The 15,950-nt window shown below is 31.1% G+C and overlaps 1 protein-coding gene across 1 annotated transcript; it reads right to left on the minus strand.

Moving 5' to 3' along the window:
• Positions 1 to 379: 379 nt before the first annotated feature.
• On the minus strand, positions 380 to 12,653 carry LOC114405197. Its single transcript, XM_028367831.1, has 4 exons — positions 12,519 to 12,653; positions 11,256 to 11,660; positions 11,093 to 11,173; positions 380 to 541 (listed from the first exon to the last, which is right to left on the minus strand). Exons 1-4 carry the CDS (start codon positions 12,651 to 12,653, stop codon positions 380 to 382), a joined length of 783 nt encoding a protein of 260 aa, XP_028223632.1.
• Positions 12,654 to 15,950: the final 3,297 nt, after the last annotated feature.

Here is a 15,950-nt window from a genome sequence, read left to right on the forward strand (position 1 = left end):
TACATCTAATCAGCACACATGCTAGTACTCGTGAGTTTGGCTCGTATTTAACTGTAGTGCAATTGAGAAAGTATAAACATAAAAGTATAATTTAAACTTGCTAAATCATGAAATTCAATTGATTAACAGACAATGGATTAGCAGTCTCAATCTTACAAAACTTAGCAAGATGTTAAACGTCACATCATATTTCTCTTAATTGATTGCAAAGTTTATTTATTTTTTGTTTGATTTCAAAATTAGAATTTAACTTATACAAAGGGAGGTTTGATTTTAGCTGATTAACTGAACTTTAAAATCTACAAGGATGAACAACCCTACCAACTTGAAGATATTAACAATAAATCCATTGAAACCCCATCTTTCTCCATAGGTATTTCTAGCAATGACCTAAAAGCTTGCAATTTCTAATTCCAGCCAAATGTCCCAAAAAGAGAACTGTTGGAGAAACAGAAGCAGCAGAAAGTAGCACAAACGTCAAAGGCATAGGGATGAGAATGGGAAACTGAACAAAACCATTTTGTACAGCTAATTTCAGAAACTAGAAGACGACAAAATTCACAGAATTATGTAATGTTGCAGCAGTAGTAAGAACTATATGAGCATCAAATTTTTTTATTTGATCCTTTATCAGAACATATGTATTTTAAAAGCCCAAATGCAAACGATTAAAAGGGGTAATTTCATTTTGAATTTATCAAATGAGAGTAAATTTTAAATTAATATCTAAATAGGAATAAGTAGTAGAGATTTTTATGATTTCTAATTATGAAATTGTAAATTATTGGTGACTTTGGCTTCTTTTTAATTTTACTGAAATAGTAAAATCTAAATGATTTTAGTTTTTTTATATGAAGTCTAACATATGTAATGATTTTAAAGTTGTTCTAATTTTTTATTTTTAAATTAACTTTTGATGACCTTAAAGTTGATTTAATTTCTACGCATTTTTGTTTTAATATTTTTTTTTTACTGATATTAACATATAATATTAACTTAAAATTTATCAAATAATATTAAATTATTTTTATATATTTTGAATTAGTTTTTACATTCATCATCAAGTAAACTAATATTTTGTAATGTATTATTAATTAATTTTATCCAATAAAATTATTTTAATATTAATAATAAAAAATAAATTATTAATAAAATGAATAATACAAATTAAACACAAACATAAAATTAAAAACTAAAAATAATATTAGCCGTCAACTTGTCCGTATGGACATTTATTACGATTATGTCCTTCAGTTCTATACAATGAACATTTCTTAAACCTATTTGAAATTATTTCGTCTATCTCACTATGTATACAATTAGTGATCGACTTTTCCTCTCTGTCTCGCCACTTCGAAGGATTAAACATAAAATATGAACAAAAATATAAAGGTAATTTATCTTCAATTTCAAGAGAATGAAACTAATATTAATAAATTGTGTAAATATTTTCGAACTTGTATACATGTCATTTGTTTATTTGATTAAAATTTAAGTCTTTAGTTTACATTATTTTTTCTAATTTTAAAAAAATCTTTAACATCAGTAACAAAATATAGAAAATATTAAATAAAACAATAAAAAAATATTAAATAAAATAATATAAAAATATAAAAAATATTAAATAAAATAATATACAAAAATACAGAAAACATTAAATGAATCAATATACAAAAGTATAAATTAAAACTAATTTAGAGTGCGTTCAAAAGTAATTTAAAATTTAAAAAAAAAATTAACACGATTTTAAAATCATTAAACATTTTACGATTTCAAATAAATAATTAAAAAATTAGAACGAATTTGAAGTTGTTAAACATGTTATGACTTCATCTAAAAAAAAATCGTTCAGTTTTTATTACTACAATTTAAAAAAATTAAAATTATGAATTTTTTATTACTTTATAATTAAAAGTTTTAAAAATTCCTAAAACTTATTCCTATTTAGATATTAATTCAAAAATTATCTTCATTTAATAAATTTCAAAAGAAATTACTAGTCATTGACCCCCCAAATGCATGTCACTGACATTTCGATTTTGGCATCCAATTAAAGTATCCATACAAATTAAGCCCAGGATTTTGCTTATCATCCACCATAGGGAATTCCAAATCATGACTCAAATAAATGGGTATACATGCACACATTGGGTTTAGATTAACTGTAAAAAGTATTCCAATTATAATTAATTATATTTGTATTCAATTATCATAATTAATTATATATTCAGATAAACTTTATATTTGAATATGTTAGATAAAAAGCAATTTAAGACAATGTGTCTTTAAAGTTGTTTAAAAAATCATATTTTATACTAAGATTATAAAAAAGTTAAAAATTTATTTATAGTTGTTGTTTTGTATTTAAAATAATTATTATTGGGATAAAACGAGAAAAATAAAAGGCAGTTAAAAATAATTTAACAATTATAATTATAAACAATAAATTTTACTTATTATGAAAAAGCTTTTTCCGTATATCGTCTTGCCGACTGAAAAGTAACAACACATTCCGGCAAATTTATGGAGGAGGGTTGGTTTTAGAAACTATTTACTCAATGGGGTCTGATTTATAAGAAATTACCGGGGGGGGGGGGTCTGTTTTCTAAGTGGGTGCCGCCATTGACACTGGCGGGAAGCTTGAACCGCCAGTGGCAATGGCGGGATAGGGGCTGACTAGGAGAGAGGGGGAGGGGTGCAGAGGTGTCCCGCCCTTGGAGATGGCGGGATAGGAGAGAGGGGGTGGTCCCGCCCTTGGAGCTGGCGGGACAGGTGAGAGAGGGCGGTACCGCCACTGGAGGTTGCGGGACAGGGGGAGAGAGGATCCCGCCTTTCGAGCTGGCGGGATAGGCTTGTTTCTGAAAAAGTCTGCACCTTGTTCACGTGAATGAAGGCTTTCATGGCAGCATGCGTATACACAAACACGTAAGGTAGTGTTTTTTAACTAATGTAAACTTTTATTACTCTCTCACTTTGATAATCATGTATTAAAAATTGAAGTTTTAATGTTAAGCATCAACTTTTTATAATTATAATGTAATGATTAAAATTAATTTTTCTCATTTTTCATTTAATACATCTTCATCATATTATTATATACAGCATGCATATAGACACACGTATAAAGAGAAATAGAGAGATAATAATGTTTGTTTTTCCAAAATGTCCAAGAACTTGAAGGGGAATTATTTTTATTCAAACATCTCCTTTCCTTTTTTATTTGTCTACTTTCATTTTTTATTTTAAATACCGCGACTAATCACATAAAATTTGTGTTTGTTCTTTTTATATTTATATTATTTTTATTTTTATTTTTTGTACAATTTATTACTAGTATAGTAATCGATTCCCTAAATCTATGAACCCCTCCAACTAAATCCAATAATTTTTTATTTTATTATTAATCAAGAATTTCGTATATAGCTAGAACGGCCCTCACAAATTGCAAAGTAGTAGGAAAAGCCAAATCATGAAAAAGGTGAGGGTATCTTTTTCATCGTTTACCTTTTTATTTATTTAGAAGACTGAAAACATTTTTGTGGGAATAAACTAAAAAATTATTCTGTTCAAAGAAGATGGAAAACAGAAAAAATATACTCTTTCATGCACAAATTAAACAATTTTTTTCTCATTTTGATTTATCTTTCTAGTTTTAATTTTTTTTATAATTTTGAACACATTTTTTATTCTTGTTTCTATACAACTAAACAAGAAGAGAACAATACTAATTTTCTTATCTTTTATTTCTTTCTTATCATACAATTTGAAAACAAAAAGGATTTATATATTTTGTATTCCTTTTCCTTCCTTATTTTTCTCTTCTTATACTTTTTTCCCATAAATCAAACATACAGTTCTCTATATAATAATAATAATTTTAAACCACTCCACTTGCATAGATTTGATGGGACTGAAGCTTGGAGAGTGATGCTGAATGATGAGACTCAAGCCTGATGCAGTTACGGTTCACATGCATTGAATTTTTTTTTTATGCAGACTAGGGAGGAGAATAGGGCACTGTATTGGATAGAGAAATCATAAATGACATGCATACAGAGTTACTTTAATAATGGTGTACGTTGCTTTTTGCTAAAAAAATTCTTTAAATAAAGCAAACTTGAATCACACTCTGCACTTGCATAGATTTGAGACCGAAGAGAGTATTGTGAAAGAGGAAGAAGCAGTTTTGAAGTTTGATTCTATAGTAAGTAAGGATGTTTTATATTTATTTAATTAAAGTTTTCTTTCATTTTGTTTATTTATGATGTACAAATTTTTTATTTTGAAGTAACAAATATTATGGTTAGAATGAAATTTGAAGCTCAAATTTAAGTGTATTAATTTTGTAAATTACATTTTAAATTTAAAAAATATTAGTAGTAATTATTTGTAAGCCTTTTTGTTAATGGTTTTTGCGTCTGAATTATTATTTGACATATAATTTAATTTAAGACAAAAAATAATTACATGCTATTTCTTAAGTATTTTGTTGTTTGGTCTGAGTACGAAGTATTATTTTACTTGTAATAAAATTTAGTATAAGTTAACAAAAAGAAATTGTAATTTTAATTATAAAAACAATAAGAAAAATATTACCAATTTTAAAAGTCCCGTCATTTAAATTTACTAACATGGGAATAACAATTTTTCGTTACTATATTTATTAGTAATTTATTGATTTTTAATAATCATAAAAGAAGTTTACTTGGATTTTTAGATTATTTTATACTAGATCAGGTCTAATACTTGTCCAGTTTTCGAAAAATAGTAGGTGAATATTTTTTCTTTCCAAGCAATCACTAGTGCAGAAAATTAAAAAATATAGTTGAATTAATTCTTTAACACTCACTAATTTTGTATCTCTTTGTTTTTATCACATATATCATATTAGTTATTATACTTGAATTGTATATATTTCTTTTATCTCCTTGTCTCACTAAGTTTCAAATTAGTTGTTCACCGAGTATTTTTTGCCTTACATATACACGCATGTAATTTAATTAATTAACCATTGAGACTATTAAGTAGAGATGGAGGAAAAATTACGCCTTATTTATATGTGTCCTGCATTCCTATATATAGATAGTATACTTTCCTACTAATTTTGTCATATGTATATATATATGATATATCCTTCATTACCGAATATATGTCATTTGAGTTAAGTAAGTTGTTCTCGTTAATTAGTACTGAAAAACGACTTCGAAGATACAAATATGGGGGCGCCTAGGCGTGTTGGCCATGTTCCGTCTGAAATTTTTTTAAGTGTAATCCTTTCATTTATAACCCTTCCATTTTGTGTTTGTCTGGAATTTTTTTGAAGTTGAAGAATTTTCCATAAATTATTTAATTAGAGTACTTTTTTTTAGAATAAAGTATGAATGTGAAGTTTAAGTTTAATAGAGGAAGCAAATAAATATTTGATATTTAATTGAAGTAATGATTTTATTTGTTAGACTAATATTTGAAGGCAAAGTTTAAGTGAATTAATTTTTTTAATTAGAATTTTTATTATAAAATTAGTATGAGTAATTATTTATTTTAAAACTCCTATTGTTATGATTAATTATTATTAATTTTGATGATGTAGGTATATCATGAATTCAATTATTACAATGTTGTATTTCAATGGAAGAGTATATGAAGACAGTGATGGTGTAATATTTGAAGGCAGTAAAAAGGTCATTCAGATTAAACGCGGAATTAGTTTCAATGCTTTGAAAAAAAAATTGGAGATAAGGTAAAGTTAGAAAATAATGAAATTATTTCTACTATAAGTTGTAGATTTTTAGTTTCAGGAAAATATGTTGCATTGCAAATTTGTGATGACGAAGATGTTGAAACTATGATCGAAAGTTTTCAACAACAACAACAAATGTCAGTTTTAGAATTGTACGTAGAAAAGGATGTTGCTGGTGGTTCGATGTTTCATGCTGCAAATTCTGTTACGTCATGTGGACGTAATGTATCTCATCATGAATCGGAACTGCCAAGAAATATAAGTAATTTACATGATGATGAAGATGATGATGATGACGATTACCTTGCATCTAACTCATACGTTGAAGAGTCGTTCAATGAAGATGATAGTGATGATGGAATATTTGATACAGACGATGAAGTCACTGACATCGTTGAACCAGTTTCAATTGTTCACCCAACCGAAGGTAAATGTTTGTGAAATACAAAATTAGTTGAATACATCTATCTTTTTATGAGAATTGTATTTAATGGTAACTAAATAGGAGTAGTTTCTTTACATGATTTTTTTTTAAATTATTAGGTGTACCACAAATTCAAAATCCATTTTGGAATGATGCTATGCATTATAATAATATCAATTGGAGTCATCCGGACGAGGAGGACATTTGTGGTCTGGACATGCCAACGACTTTTAATGTTGGACAAGAATTATATGTTGGCATGGATTTTGACAGTAAAGATGCGGTAAAAAAATGCACTGAAACAATATGTGATGAAGGTGCATCAAACTTTTAAGGTTGTTGAAACGAAATCACACAAATATATCGTTTGTTGCCCCAACAACACCGAAGAGTCTCCTTGCCCTTTTTATATGAGGGCAATTTTATCCAAAAAAACTGATGCATGGAAAGTGACACAATGGGGTGGACCGCACACATGTCTAAATATGACTATGACACAAGACCATGAGAAGCTTGATTCAAATTTAATTGCGACTTGCGTAGTAGGTACGTTTTTTATGTTCATATTATCCTACTTTTGTGTTATTTGTTATTTTAATTTGTAATTTTATTTTAGTATTTGAATAACAGGCATGATCAGAGAAGATCCATCAATAAAAATTTCTTTGATTCAAGAAAGGATAAATAGTGAATTTTCCTATAAGGTTTCATACAGAAAAGCATGGATGGCCAAACAAAAGGCGATTGCAATTGAATATGGCGATTGGGAAGAGTCGTATGCGAAACTCTCGTCATGGCTAACACACATGCAAAATCATTCTCCTGACTCATACTTTCAAATACTACATGACGATTTTATTGTTGGTAATAGGGTAAGTCGCGAACATCGTCAGTTTCATCGAGTATTTTGGACATTTGGTCAATGCAAAGAGGCTTTTAAGTACTGTAAGCCAATCATACAAGTTGACGGCACACATTTATACGGCAAATACCGTGGGACCCTGTTAATGGCCACATCGCAAGATGGAAATGGTGGTGTTCTTCCTCTAGCATTCGCCGTGGTCGAAGGCGAGACGCTAACAGCATGGTCATGGTTTTTGGCCCACTTGCGTGATCACGTCACAGATAAGAATGCAATTTGTCTAATATCTGATCGTCACGCGAGTATAAAGTCTGCTGTCGCTAACGAACATCTTGGTTGGCAACCTCCCCACGGTTATCATGTGTACTGCGTCCGACACATAGCCAGCAATTTCAACCGCAAATTCAACAACGCGAAACAAAAAGAGATGTTCAAGAAGGGTAAGGTTGATTTTATACATTAATTTAATTTGAGTTTGATGTCTACGTACAACTTTTGATGATAACAAATTTGATGCAGCGTACACTCCTTGCAAGCATGTGTTTGATCAAAACTTAGAAAAATTTCGTCAACTGAGTCCAGCCATAGCAAGATGGATTGATCGCATTTCAAAGGAAAAATGGAGCATGGCTTACGATACATCTGGACGACGATATGGTCACATGACAACCAACCTATCAGAATGTGTGAATAAGGTGTTGAAAGATTGTCGCAGCATTCCAATAACAGCGTTGGTCAAGTCAACATATAGTAGGTGCCGAAAATACTTTATTGATCGTGGTCGCCAAGCCCAAAGACAATTAAGAGAAGGCCAAGTTTATTGTTCTAAGCTTGTTACAGAACTTAGGAAAAATCAAGAACAAGCTTGTTCGCACATCGTTCGCGTGTACGATATCCACTCGACAAGGTTTGAAGTTGAGGAGACCTTCAATCCTATAACGCAACGTGGCGGACAAAAATGGGCAGTTAACTTGAATGGCCATTATTGTCAATGCGGAAGGTATTCTGCGCTTCACTATCCATGTTCACACATTATTGCAGCTTGTGGTTACGTGAGCATGAACTACTACCAATATATAGATGTTGTTTACACCAATGAACACATCTTAAAAGCATACTCCGCACAGTGGTGGCCTCTTGGGAATGAAGCGGCAATTCCTCTTTCTGATGAGGCATGGACACTAATCCCTGACCCAACTACAATTCGTGCGAAAGGTCAGCCAAAATCAACAAGGATAAGGAATGAGATGGATTGGGTCAAACCATCTGACCAGCGACAAAAATGTAGTAGATGTGGAGCTGAAGGGCACAATAGGCGCCGCTGTCCAATGCAATCTGACCGTGGGAGTAATTCATTTAATTGATTTATGTATGTTACATGACTGACTTGTATTGCTTTAGGTTTTGTTCAATGTATTTACTTGTTGGTCTTTAATGAAATCGTCAGTTACTTTTTGTTGAATGTGTGCTTCTAATGAAATAAAATTACATTTATAAGTTACTTTAGTTTTTTTAACTATCTACAATGACAAAGTATGGACTTAGTCATTATGGTTTAGTGTCTAAGTATTTTGGTTTAGTGTTTAGGGTCTAAGCCTTAGGGTTTAGTGTTTACAACTATGGGATTAGGGCTAATTTTTTTTATTTGAAGGGTTAGGGTTTGTTCTTATTTTTTAGGGGTTAGGGGTTACTTCTTATATGTTATGGGTTAGGGTTAGTTCTTATTTTTTTAGGGGTTATGGGTTACTTCTTATATGTTATGGGTTAGGGTTAGTTCTTATTTTTTTAGGGGTTATGGGTTACTTCTGATATGTTATGGGTTAGGGCTAAGTTTTTTATTTTAGGTCTAGGGTTAGGGTTACTTCTTAATTTTATAGGGGTTACTTCTTATTTGTTAGGGGTTAGGGTTTAGTTCTAATATTTTAGGGATAGGGTTAGTTTTTGGGTTTAAGCGTTAGGGTGTAGTTCTGATATTTTAGGGGTTAGGGTTTAGTTCTTATTTGTTATTTTAGGGTGCAGTGCTTATTTTTTAGGGGTTCGTGTTAAGTTCTTTTTATGTTAGGTTTTAGGGTTACTTTTTTTTTATTTTAGTGGTTAGGGCTAACTCATGTATAACGGTTAGGGTGTAGTTTTTTATTTTAGGGTTAGGGTTTAGTTATGAAAATCTTACAGTTAGGACTAATTTTTACGGGTTAGGGTTATGTTTTTTTGTTTTTAGGGTTAGGGCTTAGTTGTGAAAATCTCAGAGTTAGGACTAATTTTTTTAGGGGTTAGGGTTAGGTTTTTTATTTTATGGTTAGGGTTTACTTTTGAACATTTTTAGGGTTAGGGCAAAGTTATTTATTTGAAGGGTTAGGGTTTAGTTCTTGTTTTTAAGGGAAATACAATTACATTTAGAAGTTGAAATAAAATAACTTTTTTTAAAGGGTAAGGGTTTAATTCTTATTTTTTAGGGAAATACAATTACATTTAGAAGTTGAAATAAAATAACTTTTTTTAAAGGGTAAGGGTTTAATTCTTATTTTTTAGGGAAATACAATTACATTTAGAAGTTGAAATAAAATAACTTTTTTTAAAGGGTAAGGGTTTAATTCTTATTTTTTAGGGAAATACAATTACATTTAGAAGTTGAAATAAAATAACTTTTTTTAAAGGGTAAGGGTTTAATTCTTATTTTTTAGGGAAATACAATTACATTTAGAAGTTCAAATAAAATAACTTTTTTTAAGGGTAAGGGTTTAATTCTTATTTTATAGGGTTAGGCTTAGTTTTTTTTTATTTTAGGGTTATGGTTTAGTTATGAAAATTTTAGAGCTAGGACTAATTTTTAGGGGTTTGGGTTAGGTTTTTTCTTTGAGGGTTAGGGTTTAGTTCTGAACATTTTAGGGTTATGACTAATGTTTATGGGGTTAGGGTTAGGTTTTTTATTTTAGTGTTAGGGTTTAGTTTTTATTTTATAGGGTTAGGCTTAGTTATTTTATTTTAGGGTTAGGGTTTAGTTATGAAAATTGCAGGGTTTTGGACTAATTTTTATGGGTGAGGTTTAGTTTATTTTTATTTTTTGGTTAGGGTTTAGTGCTGAACATTTTTGACTTAGGGCTAATTTTTAGGGGTTAGGGTTAGGTTTTTATTTTAGGATTAGGGTTTAGTTCGGAACAATTGAGGGCTAAGTGCTTATATTTTATAGGTTAGGGTTAGTGTTTCATATTTAAGGGTTATGGGATACTTTTTATGTTTTATGGGTTAGGGTTTAGTTCACATTGAAATTCATCGTTACTTAGAAACATTAGTTTTTTCCCTTTGGCTACCTTTGTTATTTGGTTTAGGGTTCATTGATTATTATAGTTTGATACGCGACATAAATTCTATCCATAAGTAAGCCTTAATAAACTGAATATCATACATTACGCCATGAATGTCAAATTACAAATATACAACAAAGCCTTAATCGACAGAGACATGCAAATCATTCATTTTGGTGTCCGTGATGCCGTGAGGATGTGCCACATGGTCGATCCCATCTTCGTGCTTGGCGATCAGGATTTCTTCTGCCCCGATGCCTCCCCGCTTCTTCTTCGTCAGCCTCCGCAGAAAATGCGTTACGCAAATCAACACCGAATAAGTCACCCGTATTAGGTATTTGTCCCGGTACATTCCATTGTGTTCCTAACGGGGCATTAGGTGTTGGAATTGGCCCATGATATTGCTATGAAGGGGTCATTGTGGGCCATGAAAATTGAGCTTGTGTTTCCGCAAAACCACCGAACGATTGCTGGGTTGCAGAAGTATCAGTGTCATGACCCTGAAAAGGATACTGATACATCTGTGTCGGATACTCAGCAAATGTTTGTGGCGTGTAATACATTCCATGGTCACGCTCCGCCATTTGTTGGGAATATTCTTCCGCTTCAACAGTGTCCCTTCTTCTGTCTATCCCCTGAGTTTCAATACTTGACTGAAGCATGTGAAACTGTTGTGCGGGAAATTGACGCTCTGATGCGGGACCATGTGACACTGGCTCAGTGACTCTCTCTTGCTCTTCGGATAAAATTGTAACTTTTTCCACATAAGGCACGAGATCATCAAATGTGCATGTTTTCCTCCCTTGAGGAGACAACATGTATTGTAATGCCTCCGCAACTTCACCCTGCATTTGTAACGGTAACAAAATTAATGGCCATCATTAAATAAAAGTTCAACTTAAAATTTGAAAAAAAAGTAAAAAATACCAATGTAGCCGTCTTTGCATTTTCTGGGTCAACAAACATCTTTGTCTTTCGCCTATACCAGACCATGTAGTCCGAGTTAAAACTCAATAGGCCTTCTTGTCGGGGATAAGCGTCGACCCTAAATGCATGGCGATTATTCCACTGCTGAATCATTGGGGCGAACAATTGCCCCCAATTTTCGTCATGTTTCCCCTTTAATGTTATGCCATGAATGTTTAGGGGTTGTGAAGGAGACTCTGGAACTGGTTGCTGCATCCCAAATTGTCTCAAGACTCTGTCCGGTTGGTGCCACTCAATAACTTGGAAACAAATTAGTGGCACCACCGCGTACCACGCGAGACTTCCGACTAAACAAACGGGAGGCAAGAATGACATAACGGTTGATGGGTAAGGCTCCCACACAAACTGCATATAACAATATAGTTGTGAACATTGTAGTAAAATAAGACATATAATTTTTTATTTTACAAATACAATAGCATGGTTCTTACCTCATGACGTTTCATAATATCAAACTTGCGACGAAAAACTTTCACATCATCATTGCCGATATGTTGGTTTCCACGTCGCAGCCACCTACAAAGAATAAAATCTAATATACCCTAAAACCATTTATTCTATTAAAATGAAAGACGCTGTTAAAAATGACTGACATGTGCCCTAGTGGTGTATTTTCTATGTGGGAAGGAGTCCTCTTTGGAGCCAAGGTGGGACATTGTTCCCATGCCCACAATTGTAGTAAGATGCACATACCTCCGATTGATTTAGTTTTATAATCGGTGGCACTGCACATCTCTCTGTATAGAAAACTAAGTACGGCAGCTCCCCATGCATATCTGCCACATTCTTCAAAGTCACGTAAAAATTGAAGGTACCTTACCGAAACTCTGTTACTGGTTTTGTCAACGAACAAGACACCTCCAATAAATCTCAGTATCCATGCACGGGCAAACCTTCGTACTTGTTCTTCGTCGTCGTCATTATTAATTTGATCAAAATGGTGAGCCAGCCAACTTAATTTAACTACACTACCTTTAATTTCACCTTCTTGTGGTCTGACTCCCAATAATTCCTCACATAAATCAGCCAAATCAAGATTTGTTGGACCGATTAATGGTAAACCATCCACACTTATACCTAACAACACAGAGACGTCTTGTAGAGTGATAGTATACTCTCCGCATCTCATGTGAAACGTATGTGTTTCCGGCCTCCATCTTTCTATCAGAGCACTAATTAGTGAGGCATTTATTTTTAAGAAACCCATCTTGATAATCCACCCGAAACCAGATTGTTGAAGAAAAGGAAAAATTTGTTCTGGAATTTGTTCTTCCCCTTGATACGTGGGGACAGCTCGTCTGATATGCAATTTCCTTTCTTCTTCCCCATTCCAAACATGTTCTGAAATATGCTTAGGTTGCATCCATAATACATATGGGGCCAGATTTAATGTTAATGTGTGATGAAGATGATGATGAAGATGTCATTGCTGCTGCAAAATAAAATATAATACATGTGAAGAAAACTTTAATTTATTACTAAACTTTAAATATATAACAATAAATTTGTAAAAAATCAAACTCGACAATTTTTAATATATTCTATACATAAATTAAAATATATGTGAAGAAAACTTTAATTTATTAGTAATTTTTTTTCTACAATTAACAAATAAATAATTGAATAAAATATGGACTAACAAATTATTTATAATACAAACAAATATTGAAATGCAAAAAATCATTTCAATAATATATATACAAAAATAATAATAATAATGTACAATGTATCATATATTTAATCACTTAAATTTTCTAAAACAAATAATAATAACGTACAAATTAAAACTAACAAATAATATATATATCATTCTAACTAAACAATAATTAACTCAAATAATATTAAATTATGATCTCATTTATTTAAAATACAAAATTATAATACTAAAAAGATAGATTTACGTGTGTCAAGTGTCTAATATTACAATTATTTATTTAAGTGTCAAATATTTAATATTACAAAAACTAAAAATTTAGGTGTGTCTAAAATTTATAAATATATACCTAAAGATAATATTAACTTGTGCCTAATACTAAAAAATCTAATATTACTTATTTGATCCTAAAGTATCATCCATGTATATATATTTATTAGACTAAACTATCATCCGTCTAAATATATACCTAATACTACAAAGCTAATATCACATGTATAAAATTTAAGAGTATACACAACAACTAAATATATATACACGTAATATTTTTATACTAACTAAACAAATATATAATATTATTTTCAATTATACTTACTCATACAATTTTTTTTACTAGAGATTAAGTTATAAAATAATTTCTTATTTAAAACTCATAAGAATAATTAGTTTGTCAACCCCTGCATCATATATTTTAATTCTACGAATAATTAACAATACAATTAATTATATATGTAGTACACAAATAAAATAAATTTACAAAAATAATTGAAACAAGTTGATAAGAAAGAATAATTATTTTACAAAATTTTATATTTCTTGAGTTAGAATATATTTTATTTTACAGATATTTCTAGAATTCATAATAAAATTCTCATTCTTTGATAAAAAAAATTAATAATAATATTCTATGCTATGCTGTAATTACTACTAATAATACTAAAATATTATATACAATAATCAAATAACATCTAACAATATATACAATAACAATAACTAAATAAAATTTTAATTCTAACTAACCAAATAACAATTACTACTAATACTAAAATATTATATACAATAACCAAATAACATCTAACAATATATACAATAAGAATAACTAAATAAAATTTTAATTCTAACTAACCAAATAATATTTTGATACTAACTAACCTAATATTGGAATATTTATTAATAAGTAAAAAATAATAACACAATAGCTACTCATACAAACTAATTTAAACTTAGAACTTTTGTTAATAATAACTAACCTACTATTTATATACTAACTAACTTATAATACTAACTAACTTAAACTTATAATATATATTAGCATATTTACTTTGAAAATACATACCAGGAATTTAAGGGCACTTGAAGCACACTTGAAAGATGAATGCACAGAAGAACACAAACACAATAATCTCTCAAACTCCAGAAGAAGAAAGAAAGAGAAAGCAAACTAAGGAAGCTGTGTAAACGTAAAGAATGAGTTCAACATTTTTTTTATAGCCCAAAACTTATACCCCACCCCCAACGTTCAAATTTTTTTAACGTTAAGATGCTATATATGCTAGCCTTTTCAGAACCTGAAAGCTATTGCTTACAAGGTGCAGACCAAACCTTCATTCACGTGAACATAGGTGCAGGCTTTTCAGAAAAAGGTGCAGACCAAGCCTTCATTCACGTAACCCACACAAGCCTATCCCGCCAGCTCGAAAGGCGGATCCTCTCTCCCCCTGTCCTGCAACCGCCAGTGGCGGTACCGCCCTCTCTCACCTGTCCCGCCAGCTCCAAGGGCGGGACCACCCCCTCTCTCCTATCCCGCCATCTCCAAGGGCGGGACACCTCTGCACCCCTCCCCCTCTCTCCTAGTCAGCCCCTATCCCGCCATTGCCACTGGCGGTTCAAGCTTCCCGCCAGTGTCAATGACGGCACCCACGTAGAAAACAAACCCCCCCCGTAATTTCTTATAAATCAGACCCCATTGAGTAAATAGTTTCTAAAACCAACCCTCTTCCGTAAATTTGCCACACATTCCATTCACTCTGCTTCATTAACTTTACTACACAGTTTCACATCATTTCTAATAAGAGCAACCAGAAATTAAATCAATTTTGTGGTTAAAAATTCATCACTAGACTTGCTCAAGAAGGACTTTACTTTTGAGAAGCAACTAAAAAAACTAAACAGATTTATTTTGGTAATTAAGAGACCACGGGTATAAACTATACAGATTTATTTTTATTAGTATGTTATAAATATGAAATATTTACTAATCTTATGAATTTTAAAAAGAAACTTATAATTGATTGACTATCTTTAATAGAGTTTATTTTTTAGATATAACTTTTTTTATCCATAAAATTCGAATATTTAACATATCTCAATCCAATTTAACTGGAATTGTCAGTAAATTATACAGATTTTAGGAAAACTATACTTAGCTTCTTTTTACATGAAATTATTTATTCAATAATTAAACACGAGTGCAGAATGTGAATCTTAAATAAAGAACCAATGAGAAACGCATGAATACGGCAATACCATGTCACGAAGAAAAAAAATATATATTATTGTGATATCTTGGTACCTTGAACATACATAAGTTAGACTTTTTTTTTTTTTTGTTTTTTTAAATTTCCTCAGATGTGCGTGGTCCAAGTCCGAAACTTTCCCAATGGAACCTCATTGTTTATCCAGAAGAATGTAAAGGATGTCCATTGTTTCATTGGACCAGTGCAACTCCTCTTTCAGCCTCCCAATTCCCCAACTTTGTGGGTCCCACACACACACATCATTTTCCTTCATTAATTTCTGGGACCTATTTTGATTGTTACTATCATGTTGAAGATGATGCATTATGTGACAGGGGGGTGTGTGGACCCTCCTCCTTTTCTATGCAACTTATTACTCAAAAACAAGCAAAATGCCACTATTAATTGATTGCTTGGGAGTATCATCATATCATACTTTTCAAACCCTAGCACGTGGAGAGCTCC

Source organism: Glycine soja, chromosome 3, assembly GCF_004193775.1.
Source record: "Glycine soja cultivar W05 chromosome 3, ASM419377v2, whole genome shotgun sequence".
Lineage (NCBI taxonomy): Eukaryota > Viridiplantae > Streptophyta > Magnoliopsida > Fabales > Fabaceae > Glycine > Glycine soja.

Excerpts from the sequence above, each read along its gene's own strand:
- LOC114405197 (XM_028367831.1), bottom strand. The coding sequence starts at position 12,653 with ATGTTTGGAATGGGGAAGAAGAAAGGAAATTGCATATCAGACGAGCTG. Across the intron at positions 11,661-12,518 it reads CGGGTGGATTATCAAGATGG|TTTGTGTGGGAGCCTTACCC; the intron begins GTTTCTTAAAAA and ends TGTTATATGCAG. Across the intron at positions 11,174-11,255 it reads ATGCAAAGACGGCTACATTG|GGTGAAGTTGCGGAGGCATT; the intron begins GTATTTTTTACT and ends TTACAAATGCAG.